Source organism: Aulonocara stuartgranti (assembly GCF_965226115.1).
Source record: "Aulonocara stuartgranti genome assembly, chromosome: 7".
NCBI classification, from domain to species: Eukaryota; Metazoa; Chordata; class Actinopteri; order Cichliformes; family Cichlidae; genus Aulonocara; species Aulonocara stuartgranti.
In genome coordinates this window covers 10,027,747-10,041,079 of record NC_138945.1, presented here as the reverse complement: position 1 = coordinate 10,041,079, position 13,333 = coordinate 10,027,747, and the positions used below count along the sequence as shown (strand labels likewise).

The 13,333-nt window shown below is 39.8% G+C and overlaps 1 protein-coding gene across 6 annotated transcripts in view; it reads left to right on the top strand.

Annotated features, from left to right (window-relative positions):
* nlrc5 (NLR family, CARD domain containing 5) overlaps positions 1–13,333 on the top strand; it is a 48,059-nt gene that overhangs the window by 4,879 nt on the left and 29,847 nt on the right. The window contains exons 1-11 of one of the 6 annotated variants that reach the window (XM_082540731.1): positions 78–198; positions 975–1,324; positions 2,482–2,532; positions 4,946–5,014; positions 7,308–7,493; positions 7,693–7,847; positions 8,374–8,505; positions 8,842–9,157; positions 9,924–10,395; positions 10,568–10,730; positions 11,001–11,131. In XM_082540731.1, the coding sequence (XP_082396857.1) occupies positions 991–1,324; positions 2,482–2,532; positions 4,946–5,014; positions 7,308–7,493; positions 7,693–7,847; positions 8,374–8,505; positions 8,842–9,157; positions 9,924–10,395; positions 10,568–10,730; positions 11,001–11,131 (2,009 nt within the window). In that variant the 5' untranslated portion in view covers positions 78–198; positions 975–990. Of the gene's footprint in view, positions 1–77; positions 199–783; positions 874–974; positions 1,325–2,481; positions 2,533–4,945; positions 5,015–7,307; positions 7,494–7,692; positions 7,848–8,373; positions 8,506–8,841; positions 9,158–9,923; positions 10,396–10,567; positions 10,731–11,000; positions 11,132–13,333 lie in introns of those variants that run through there. The other 5 variants (XM_082540726.1, XM_082540729.1, XM_082540728.1 and 2 more) reach the window with 5 other exon arrangements.

Here is a 13,333-nt window from a genome sequence, read left to right as displayed (position 1 = left end):
CTCCAGAACCCTACTATTTTATATCTCCTTTGTTCATCTGGAGGAGGCCAGCGTATGCCACTGACTTTGCCATTTTGGTGGAGCGTTACACGAAAACGAAACAAAAACTATGTAGCCAGCCATTCCATGAGTTTCGGTTTAAAATGATAGAGACACTGGCTGGCCGCACTGAGTTGCAATCTGCGCCAAGTATTATTGGTGAGTCTTTATTTTATTTCTGAACATTATACTGTAACCCTGTGTCGCAGACTTTTGCTTGTCCGCGCAGCCTGAGTTTGTTAGCTTTGCTGAGCTGTACACAATGACGCAGTCTTTGATGCGCGTTACCTTAAACGACCTCGCCTCGAAGCCGTTTGAGGACAGGCTCGAGACAACGCAGTGGACGTCGATATTTTTTTTACATAAAAGTTTAATGACGAGAAAAAAGAAATGAATGTCGGTATGACGTGTCTACATAAAATAATAATAATAAACGTATAAAAAGCGCACACTCACACAAATGATTCCTAATGATTCAAACGTCCCTCAAAATCGCTTTTTTTCGTTAATAATGAGCGAAATTCACCTAAATTAGAGCACAGTTAACGCTGTTTACTTATTGGAGCACTTTTAGTTGTTTAAAGTGTAAATCTGTGAGGTCGATGGACACATAGAAGTATGTTTTACTGGTTTATCAAGGGCGTGTTAAAAAGTTTCATGGTTTTTTGTCCATGTGTGCCTCACTTTCAGTGAATAAAGTGCGGAGCACGTGGTCTCCTGCAAATGCAATGGACGATCGTTTTGCTTTGTGGCTTTCTGTGTGATTATAATGTTAATGCTCACAGTGTTGGGTTTGAAGCATCGACTACTATATTGATGTACGACGATATGAATGTATGATTTGCATGTTTGCTACTTGCTTCCTTCAGTCAAAGCTGCATTTCACAGGTAAGATTGTGACTTTATTTGTGTCTCCCCCTCTTTATTTGTATCAGCCGATGGAGTCTGACCATGGATGAGGAGGTCAACCCTGACCATGAAAATGTGAACTCAGTCTTGGCTCAGGACTCCATTGAATTGTTCCACATCCTCAGCAGTCAGTCGCACTCAGTCATAATGGAGCTGTGTCAAATGATGCCCAGTGAAGCTTGGCGCCAATATCAGCTTGACCCCTCAAGCTCTTCTGCAGCAGGAAGGCCAGAACTCATCAAAACCATGTTGGATTACTTCAGGTCAGCCAGTGCTCGAAAATGCCGTAACTTCCTTCAGAGCGTGTGCTTCTCGTGTGAGAACATTCCCATGCTTCTGGAGTCGAGGCTCATGTCAGTGGCAGGATATGACAACAGTGAGTATAAACTGGTGTTTGTCCCGGACCAAAGCACTGCAATCCTCAGTGACTTTCACTTTGAGGTTTACTTTACTTGTCTGGGTCCTCTGTTCTGTCAAAACAGTAGAACAAAGTGAAAGATCATTTAAAGCAGTCTTAAAAATAGAGTTTTGTTTGGTGAGCAAATGCATAATATACGTGTTTCATGCATACAGTACCAGTTAAAGGTTTGCCTGCTGAGGAGAATAGGGTATAAGCACTGAGGTTGACATGGAAGTGGTTACATTTATTTGACTGTATACGGAAAGAACCCAAAAATCAACCCCACAGTACCCACAGCATCAGCAGTTTTCTTCAAAGTAACACACTATGACAGCATGAACTAACTTTTACTGTATTAACAAACTTGTTGAATCACCAAATTTAGTATAAATGGTCACTAATTTCTGTTGAATAAGGGTTGGTGTGCTCAGCTCTTAATCTGTTATATTTAGTCAAGTTTTAAAAAAAGAATTAGGGGCAGAGGTTTTAATTTATGGTTGCTCTTCTGTAATCCACACAGTAGCAAATGTATACATAGAGGTTCGTATATATTTGACCACTGGGCAGATTTATATTAAATAGGTTGGTGTCCTGGTATGGAACCAGCTTTTAAGTGTAGTCCACAAATTTGCAGTAGGGTTGAGGGCAGGGTTTAGGAAAGCAATTCCACTTAGCCGACTTTATTTATTCCAATGCTAATACACTTATTCCCATGATGAGTGTATGTAAACTTTTGACCACAACTATAAATGTGGGGCACAGACATCAGAATCCCTTTTTATTGTACAGATTATAACTGGAGTATTTTAAATACTATTACTATAGTTTTGGTGTTGCTTCAAGCATTTTTTATGAATATAATGGTCTTATTTTGGGGTCACAAATTTTTTAGGAGCTGCATTATTTGAGGTTCTTTTGTAGTTGGCATGATGGACTACATTTAGCCTTTCTAGTATCCCTAAGTTGTCACTTAGATGACATTTACATAAAGCCATAGAGACATTTGTTGTCATGTTTTCACAGCATGAAGTTGAATAATACATAAAATATATTTAACCATAGTAATTACAAATGTAACTATAGTTGTGCTTATCTGCATGGCTAACAGTGTGACTTTGTGCTTGAATGTTTAGCTGATGATGTACCATCTCCAGCCGCAGAGGACGTGTCTCTAGCAAACACAGGTAGACCACCTCTGTTTGCCACTGTCTCATATCTGTGTGTACAGAATAATTGTGTGGATGTGTATGTGCATGTAAAGATTTGTAGTTTTATTTGTGCTTGACCTAACCTCTAAGCTTACTATAAATGCACATATTTGCAGTCTGCAGGTGATTTTCCATAATTTGGTGTTTTCTTTTTTGGTTTTACATCAGACTGACCACATTGGGTCACATTTCTCTGGCTTGTTTTGTGTGTTTACTGAGCACACCCAAAGCATCTTCCAAATAAAATGTGGCTCAGCCATAAGATCAGGAGCCAAGATTAAATGATAATGAAACCCAAAATGAGGCACTAAAAGAAATTCATCAGATGTTAATGTTTTTGAATTCTCATACGCTTTATTTTTCTAAGTAAAAATAAAGTAAAAGTAAAATGTAATCACAGTAGTATAACACAAAGTCAGTTAAATTTCGGGGATACCAATCTGCCCATTTTGGAAGGTTCAACTATTGTGAATCCATTTTAGCTGCTTTAGTGTAATTGAAAGTGACATGAGGTGCACTGGAGTGGCAACAGCAAGATGATCTCAGAAGAGGAAATAGTTTCGCAATTGGTTTTGCAGACCATTGTTGTCTCCTTATACTTCTTGACTGACTCTTTTAGCTGGTGTCGTTGTCTTTGCTGGAAGCATGAGATAGCACCTGCAGCCCATGCAGGTTGTAAGAGTTACTTTTGCTCCTCCAGTGTGCCATGTCAATGTGCTATCACAAAAAAGTTTGCTGTGCCTTCCAGCCCCGTCTCAAGATAGTAGAGGTGATGCCTATCTTGTGGAGTCTGTTTCTGACAGTTTGGTCCATGGAGGTTATTTTTTAGGGGTCTAGCTGTGTTCCTCCTGCTACTGCTGTTGGGTTGATGGCCTTCTAGTGCCCTGTCCTGCTCTACTCTTCTAATGGCCCGTCTCCTGGTATCTCCTCACAGTTTTATAACTGTGCTGGGTGACAAACCTTTTTGTGATGACCTGTGAACCTTAATGGGATGCAGGTACTGTCTCAGGTAATCAGCAGTGACAAGTTCAACAGCAAAAAGCAGAGCTAGAGGAAAATCAGTCAGGAGGGATAAGGAGAGAGCAGTAGTTTCTCCATCACCTGCAAAACCATTCCCTAGTTGTTGCTGCTCCGGTTCCCCCTCACTGGTGTTTTACACCAAAGCAGGTGAAATAGGTTCACAATGGTTTGTACTGATATTTACCTGTGTTCCCTTCATTTTTGAGCAGTATAGTCTTCATTTATCACCCACGGCTGCAAAACAACCATCACTACCCTGTAGGGGTGGGGGGGGAAATCGATACTGTGTAGTATCGTGATATTTTGTTTGCTAATAATGTATCGATACAGGGACAGCAGAAATCGATATTTTGTTACAAAAAAAGTTTTTGTGGACTGGAACATGCTCTGACTTCAGAGCATGTTGATCCTTTTTCTGAGCAAGAATCCTGACACTGTCCAAATGTGTTTAACTTTTTTTTTGGCAGCAATAAACATGACAGTTTACTTATTTTAATTTAAGACATGTTTTATTTTAATTAAGTTTAAAACTTTTTTTATTTAATGTAAAATTATATTTTGTTTTAATTTACTTTCAAATTCTTCAGTTGCTGAATGGGCTGCATAGTTTTCATAAATTGCATAGTTCAGAATAGCTATAATTGTACCAGATGGTTGCATTCAGTTAAGTTGGACTAGACTGTAATACAAACCGTTCAGTTTGTCAACAATAAAACTGACTGACATGAGAGAAAGACTGAGTGTGAGACTTTGATATTAGATAAAATGAATATTGATAAGGTTTACCTTTATGTACAGAATCTGAATATCAGAAATCTTTTTTAAAAATTGCAATAATATCATATCGTGCGTTAAGTATTGTGATAATATCGTGTTGTGGGATGTATGGTGATTCCCACCTCTACTACCCTGATGGTGACAATACCACTATAACCATTCTACAGCCACTCAATAGTTATGCCTCTTTCTTTCTCTTTTTAGAAAAGCTTAAATTAGTTTTTTAATTTTTCTCATTTATTTCAGCAATCACTTGTATTAGCTCAGTTTAGTTTACAGTAAAGGCTCAAAGAAAACACACTCAGGGGAAAAGTGAAACCAAAAGCTTAAGATTGTTGTAAATAGGTTTGCATGTATCAAAAAATGTACGTGACTTATTCGTTCGTTTCACTTTGGGATTCCCCCAGCATTTTATTTTTTTGCGTTATTGGTGTGTAGATCATTTCAAAACTGATAGGAAGGTTTAAGAGGTGTAGCTACAGAATATTTGAACGTCTTGCAACACACTTTATTGCATTCATTTTTTTGGCATGTTATACTTTTCTGCAGGGTTTTCATGCACTGTATGTTTTCTGTGGCTTCTGTATTGCAGACGGTTGTGAAAGTTCTAGGCCTGCTGTAACATCTTTAGAGCAGCGGCTCATCAAGCGCCCACGGATCGGTAGGATACACATGTGACTTTTAATTATTCATGCGTTACAGCTACATTCAGACCATCACACAAACCAACAAAGAGAAATATTTAATTCATTGATTTATTAATAAAAACAAAAACAAGAGTTTATGATAAGAAACTAGGAAGAGTTAAAACACAATACAGTAAGTGTGCAGCTGACAGTGGAAAGACTGGGATCCATCTTGGAAAATTTCCAGTACCTATCTAGTTCTCACAATAATTAATCCAGCATGGTGGTATTGCTAATTTAGGTTAAAGTTTTAAAGGACTTATCACTTTTTTAGCACTCAAACCCTTTGCCTTATCTTGGCAGTAAAGCCTGTGCTGCCAAAAAAGCTCTGCCCCTTTGACACATGGACCTACAGGGAGTGCAGAATTATTAGGCAAATGAGTATTTTGTCCACATCATCCTCTTCATGCATGTTGTCTTACTCCAAGCTGTATAGGCTCGAAAGCCTACTACCAATTAAGCATATTAGGTGATATGCATCTCTGTAATGAGAAGGGGTGTGGTCTAATGACATCAACACCCTATATCAGGTGTGCATAATTATTAGGCAACGTCGTTTTCTTTGGCAAAATGGGTCAAAAGAAGGACTTGACAGGCTCAGAAAAGTCAAAAATAGTGAGATATCTTGCAGAGGGATGCAGCAGTCTCAAAATTGCAAAGCTTCTGAAGCGTGATCATCGAACAATCAAGCGTTTCATTCAAAATAGTCAACAGGGTCGCAAGAAGCGTGTGGAAAAACCAAGGCGCAAAATAACTGCCCATGAACTGAGAAAAGTCGAGCGTGCAGCTGCCAAGATGCCACTTGCCACCAGTTTGGCCATATTTCAGAGCTGCAACATCACTGGAGTGCCCAAAAGCACAAGGTGTGCAATACTCAGAGACATGGCCAAGGTAAGAAAGGCTGAAAGACGACCACCACTGAACAAGACACACAAGCTGAAACGTCAAGACTGGGCCAAGAAATATCTCAAGACTGGTTTTTCTAAGGTTTTATGGACTGATGAAATGAGAGTGAGTCTTGATGGGCCAGATGGATGGGCCCGTGGCTGGATTGGTAAAGGGCAGAGAGCTCCAGTCCGACTCAGACGCCAGCAAGGTGGAGGTGGAGTACTGGTTTGGGCTGGTATCATCAAAGATGAGCTTGTGGGGCCTTTTCGGGTTGAGGATGGAGTCAAGCTCAACTCCCAGTCCTACTGCCAGTTTCTGGAAGACACCTTCTTCAAGCAGTGGTACAGGAAGAAGTCTGCATCCTTCAAGAAAAACATGATTTTCATGCAGGACAATGCTCCATCACACACGTCCAAGTACTCCACAGCGTGGCTGGCAAGAAAGGGTATAAAAGAAGAAAAACTAATGACATGGCCACCTTGTTCACCTGATCTGAACCCCATTGAGAACCTGTGGTCCATCATCAAATGTGAGATTTACAAGGAGGGAAAACAGTACACCTCTCTGAACAGTGTCTGGGAGGCTGTGGTTGCTGCTGCACGCAATGTTGATGGTGAACAGATCAAAACACTGACAGAATCCATGGATGGCAGGCTTTTGAGTGTCCTTGCAAAGAAAGGTGGCTATATTGGTCGCTGATTTGTTTTTGTTTTGTTTTTGAATGTCAGAAATGTATATTTGTGAATGTGGAGATGTTATATTGGTTTCACTGGTAAAAATAAATAATTGAAATGGGTATATATTTGTTTTTTGTTAAGCTGCCTAATAATTATGCACAGTAATAGTCACCTGCACACACAGATATCCCCCTAAAATAGCTAAAACTAAAAACAAACTAAAACTACTTCCAAAAACATTCAGCTTTGATATTAATGAGTTTTTTGGGTTCATTGAGAACATGGTTGTTGTTCAATAATAAAATTATTCCTCAAAAATACAACTTGCCTAATAATTCTGCACTCCCTGTATGAACTCTGTGGTATCTAGCATCACTGTGTTGGTGGCGAATTGTTTTTATGTTGTATGTAGGGGATAGGGAAATTGGGCTTACGTGGATGAGTGTTACACATCATCCCACAGATAATCAGTTGAAATTGATGAGGAAGTCTTTAGTTTAGCATTTAGTTGTGCTGCTTCATGTAGTTGAGCAATTATTGTACACTGCGGGAAGCTGATGTCATCAGAGCGGGCCTATGTCTTAGATATCAAAATAAGATCAACCTGAAACCCAGGGCTGACATTTTTAAGCAATACAATCGCACTGTAAAGAGATTATCTGTGTTATTCACTTCTAACTTTTATAATGGGTTCCACCCACAGATCACTGGGAGCAGTACATCAGTGAAGTGAAGAAATTCCTGCTGAAGAGATGGGAGCGACTCACAGCTGGCCTGGTGAGGGAGGTCCAGCTGGAGAATGTATGGGTCAGCCCAAGAGCGGCAAACAGAAGCAGAGACAGACCTGATCAAACCCCTGGCTCAGCAGACAGAGGGGGCAGAACACCAGGTCAGCAAGACTTCCTCTAATTGTACCAGTTGATGATTGGGCTTTTTTTTAAATAAAGGGATTTTTTAAAAGTATCTTGTGGTGCACAAAGAAATAAAATCATAGCAGTTTTGTATGTTCTAAGCTTTTCATGTAAACTTACCTAATCATGAATATTTGAAGTCTGCTGCACACCTCACATCTTTCTCACCAAACTCAGAGCCCGATGGGGATTACGGGTATTTGGAGTCCAGAGTGACGTTGGAGACGTTCCTCCAGGGATGTATGGGTAAAGTGACAGTTCTGGTGGGCCAGACTGGATCAGGAAAAACTCTGCTAACATCCTGTTTAGGACAGCAGTGGGCTAGTGGATTAGTAAGTTCACTTTTTGTCAACATTTATAATTATTTGCGTTATCAGACATGTTCTATGTTCATCTGTATGGCTAGTGCTGGTCTTATTTGTATTCAGAGGAATAAAGGAAGAGCCATTGTCCCAGAATTTGCATGCTAGTGTTATAAAAACATAGAGCAGCTTTATTTCCATACTGTATCCATACTGTATTTACTGTGGTTATCATTATTAGAGTATGCTGTAGGCTTAGGAACCATCACTGACCTTGCAGAAGTTGCAGATGATCCAAACTCTGCATTCTCATTGTTTACTGGAAAAACCTAATCAATAAATTATCAATTTGGTGCATTAAGAATAAAAGTAAAGATACTCCTGCTACTATCAGGCAGCTACTTGTTCAGCCATTTTTCCACTGCAAACACGTTTCTTCTGGAGCCAATGAATGCGTTTTACAACTTTCACATTTGTGAAACTACCTAAGCTGTGCAAACAGAATTTGATATGACTTTTTTCCTCTGCCAATTGTTCTCCTCTCCATCTCATCCAGGGTCCTATCCCTTCATCCTTTGTGTTTGTCCTGCTGGAGTTTCGTCAGCTCAACCTACTGTCACACCCTCTTTCACTATCAGAGCTGCTTTTCCAGTACTACCTCCCTCCAACTGGGGGAGAAGATGCAAAGGTACGCACGTAATGCTTGAGTAATACTTGTTATAAAACAGTACATTTGTGATACTAAACATAGGGATGCATTTCATTTAAATCAAAATCTGGTTTGAGCTAAACCCCTTCACATAGTTAGTTATGCTTTGCACTCTGGGATGTGACAGAATATCATATCATATTAGTGGTAAAATGAATGTAAATTGAAGATCAGAGTTGTGTTTGTGTAAGAAAAAAAATGAATCCATGGGAAAAGGGCTACAGTTTTATGAACTCATCAGCTGATTTGGGCCAGAGTAAACAAACTACAGGTGTGAAATTCAACTGCTTCTAAACGTATTCTTCATTTGAACAGAGAGCCATTATCGACTACCTCCTTACTAATCCAGAGCAAAGCTGTTGGGTACTGGATGGCTATGATGAGTTTCACGGCAAACTCAGCAGACAAGAAGTGCAGAGGAAACCGCTGCACTTAGAAGATCCTCTGCCTGTCGCAGACCTCATCTCAGGGTTGCTAAATCGCCAGATTCTTCCAGGAAGCACTGTGCTGGTCACCTGTCGTGTACGGGATCTTATAGATTTGGATGGCATTTCAGATAAAGTAGGCCAGCTGCTGGGCTGGGACCAGGATGAGATCAAGGAGTATGTAGACAACTTCTTTGGTGCAAAAGGTGAAAACTTTATTTACTTGTATTTACATTGTTGTTGGGCTTTATTTAATTATTTTATTTGTTTTATTTATTTCTGTAAAGCTTTGAGGAAGTGTTGTTTTTGGCTCTTCTGTATTAACTTAATTTTTCTCTGTGGAAGTTGGTGCTTAGTATATATAATCAAGGCAATACAATTATATCAAGTTAGAAAAAAAAGGAATAATTCACTTATTACTACTTTTTTGTATTAACTGATAAAATATGGTTTTCTGGACATCAGATTTTTGCTGCATATTCATTTCTTGAAAACATCTAACTCTCTCTTTCCCCACAGCCAAAGTTGTCTCTGATATTTTTTCTCGCTTTCTCTTTGACTCTTACTTGACACTTGTCTGCATTTTTTATTTTCTCTTCAGTTATGGTTGCTGTGGGTTTCAAGACTCACATAAATATCAGCCAAGTTTGAACTTGCATGTTTATTTTACTTGTTGGCAGTATCTTATGTAAATAACCCTAATCTGGGATTATCTACATTTTTTGCAGTGCTATATTTGCTCATTTAGACCTGCAAACCAGCACCTGTATCCAGGTATAACTGGCAAATTGCTAAAATTTAGACTTTCAAACTAGTAGAAATGAGTAATTTCCACATAAAACAGGACCTCATGCGTAATAGCTGCATTACTAACATGAAAAAATTGGTGTAAAAATAATAAATAAAATTCTTGTGCACATCTATCTTAAATGTATGTTGTCTTTAACTAGTTTAATCATCATTTACACCCAGCAGATGTAGCTCTTAGAGAGCAGGCAGCACAGCTCCTTCTCTCCAGTCGACACCTCCTCGCCATGTCTTCCATTCCTGCCCTATGCAACATCTGCTGCATCTGTCTTGAGCATTTACTGCTGCAGTGTAGAGATAAAGACACAGGAGGAGCACCGATGCCTGACGAAAAAGGAAGTAAGGCAAGGACAGATGCTCAGGAAGCAGAAGGAGCACAGATGTCAAGAGAAGCCAGAGGGGAGGAGGGCAATAGAAGAGGAAACCCTGCACAAAGGAAACAAGAGGATGGAAAAAGAAAAGGGAGCAAAGATGTAATAATGGATGGAACAAATGGCAGACCTCAGCTGACTCCCACTTCACTCCAAGTCCCCGCCACCCTAACTCAGGTCTACCTCACTGTTCTGGCCTCATTTCTTAGCCGAGCCCCTAACCACGGAGGAGATGGCAAGCCAAAAACTAAAAGATTTCCTCACAGGTAGAGACGGAGCTGTGAACTCACTCTAGTGTATCACCATCTTGAACATTATATTTCAAAAAATATAAAGTAATTAAAAAAATGACTATTTAGAAAAGAAAGCACCAGTGTAGCAAAAAACGCGTCATGCTTCAGTTTATGGATTATCTCTGTTTTCTGTCTTTCCGTGCAGTGCTGTCACCACACTGACCATTCTGAGTCAGTATCAATCGGAGCTGTGTGAGCTGAGCCAGCTGGCTTGGAGAGGCTTAGAGGAAAGCAAGATACTCTTTTTGAAAGAAGAGATTCCACAGGAGGTTTTAAAGTTTTCATTGAAAATAGGACTCTTATCACAGGTCAGACATGAATGCATGCATTAATGTCCTCCTCATATCTGTGAATGTCCACAAAATCCTTGTTGTCGAGTGTTTGCATGCTATTTATACTATTGATACTATTAATAGATTTGCTTAGTGGGCAAAAGTTATTTGTGTTTCCTTACAGTGGGCATAGATAGGGCTGTGTGTAGTAAACAGAGTAAGGGTAGATAAAGGTTGTCCCTTTAGATGACTTGTCATGTTTGTAAGATATTATTAATAATAACATAATTACTTACCTGCTGTTAGGTGGAGCTCAGACGTCAGGACGGGATACTTGCCAATGCCTACTGCTTCATTCATCTGACAGTGCAGGAGTTTTTAGCTGCACTGAGAATCATGACTAGTAATGATGTTAATGACGCACAGCTTAAGAAGAGGTAAGGAAGCCAAATGGAGAGAAATATGGGTGTAATTTTTAAGATGATTGCAGTGTTAAGACCTGTTTAGGTTATATAGCCCACCTGATGGAGAAACTACGGAGTCACACGGCAGAAGCTCTCTACTTTTGGCATCAAAACACGGTCAAGATGACCTGCTGAAGTTCTGACCAAGTATCAGAATTGGGAAGGTGTACCTAATAAAATAGCCAGATACTATTTTAGTCTACCGGCACATACACAGTAACCCCTGCACTTTACTCTCTCACTGGTGAGGGACAAATTCAAATGACAGATAACAGTATAACATTCACGACATTATTACACATTGATTGATTAAATTATCCGCAAATTTACATCCTGGAAACAATTTTGTTAATTAACCAAATGAACAAAATGTCCTAAATACGGTCACCTTTCTTGTTGCTGCCCTAGCTGAATGACGCTTCTGTGTACACCTGTCCTCCCAACTTGGTGCTGGGCAGTCTCTGCCTGGTCCCGAAATAGATAAGTTCCTTTCAGATCAGGTAGACACTAGTGTGTGATGGAGTGTTTGAAAAGCTGTGGAAACAAAAGTTTGTCGCCTAAGCTAAAAGAGAAGCTCACACACACAGCAGAATCATGATGAATATATTTAAAGATTCAACAGTTAATTAATGAATCTCATTTAGAATATGTGGAAGAAAGCAAGATGGAATTTGACTATGTAAAGTCACACGGTATACCAGGAATAACTCTGCCATGGAAGCAACCTGAGCTGTGCGAGTTAAGCACGCTACAGTACGAGACATATTTGTCCTTAGTCCTTACATCAGAAAACACTGATGTAGGCATAAAGTGACGGCTCAAATCACACTGCGAGAGTCTGTGAGACTGTACAAAGGTGGGGGCACTGAAATTGAAATATGGCACAGCTGACATAACTAAGCAGCAGGCGACCACAGTCACTCGCTAAGAGGCCTCTTGTGTGTGGCTACATGTAGTTTAACATATATCACAACCCCGGGTTGTACTCCACCACATGCTACTGCTTCCTCTAAAAATGACAATGCAGCTTCATGGATTTATTTATTCTTTTGTGAAAGGATGTTGTTTTTATCACGAGTCATTTTAAAAGCAGGAATTTAATTGCATCAGAGCCCACAGATGCTAAGCTCCACCCTCTGACATCCAAATTGCACCCTTCCCTTATAGAGCTCATCTTCCATCCCCTTTTCAGCTTCAGATCCATTCTCATATGTCCAAACATATATAGACTTGAAGCTCCTTCTCTAGGACTTTTTTAAATAACTGCAGCCACGACACAGTAACTTGTGCTTTAGAGTATTTAAACAGGGGGCACGCATTCATTAATGACTTAAATTTTAATTAATTAATTGCTTTTTTAATTGCTGCAGCACTCAGGTTTACAACACCATGAAATCTATTCATACAGCTGTATTTTAATAAATCTCACATTGTTTCCCCTAAAGAATCACTACATTTTTTTGATGTGTGATATGGATTTGTTCACACTTTAATCATATTTAGTTGACAAGGTGGATTGCAAAAAGGACCTCACCCATACCCAGTTCCTTAAATGATTAGATAACAGGTCTGTTTGCTCACACTTCCTCATTTAACCCTTTGATTTCACATGTTTCTGAGTGAGGTTCTGGAGGCGTCTGGTTTGAAATCAGTCAGGCAGCTGCAAAATGACTAGTTCAGTTCTGGCTTTGACGTTTTGTTGTGTTTCATTCCGTGAGCATTTGGGGAATGTAGTAAAATTAATGCACCTGAACAGAAGAAAAGATGCAAACCATTCAAACTAGAGATGGACCGATCCGATATTACGTATCGGTATCGGTCCGATACTGACCTAAATTACTGGATCGGATATCGGAGAAAAATAAAAAATGTAATCCGATCCATTAAATATCACGAAAGCACCTCGCAAAACTTGCAACACGCCGTAACTCACCTCAGAACGTTAGCAGTCGGAGCAGTATGCATCACGTGATAGAGCAGCTGTGGCATGCCGGACCTGTCGGTGGTCTGGATAGCATTTGGAGCTTCGCTAGCAACCTGGCATTTCATCTCTGACAAAGTTATCCCCGAGAGAAGTAAAGCAAGTGTGTAAGTCCATCTCTGAATGTTTGTAAAGCATTCCTGCGTTAAGCTTAACAAGCGACTGCCTCTCGCTCTCCGGCTGCTACTTCAATC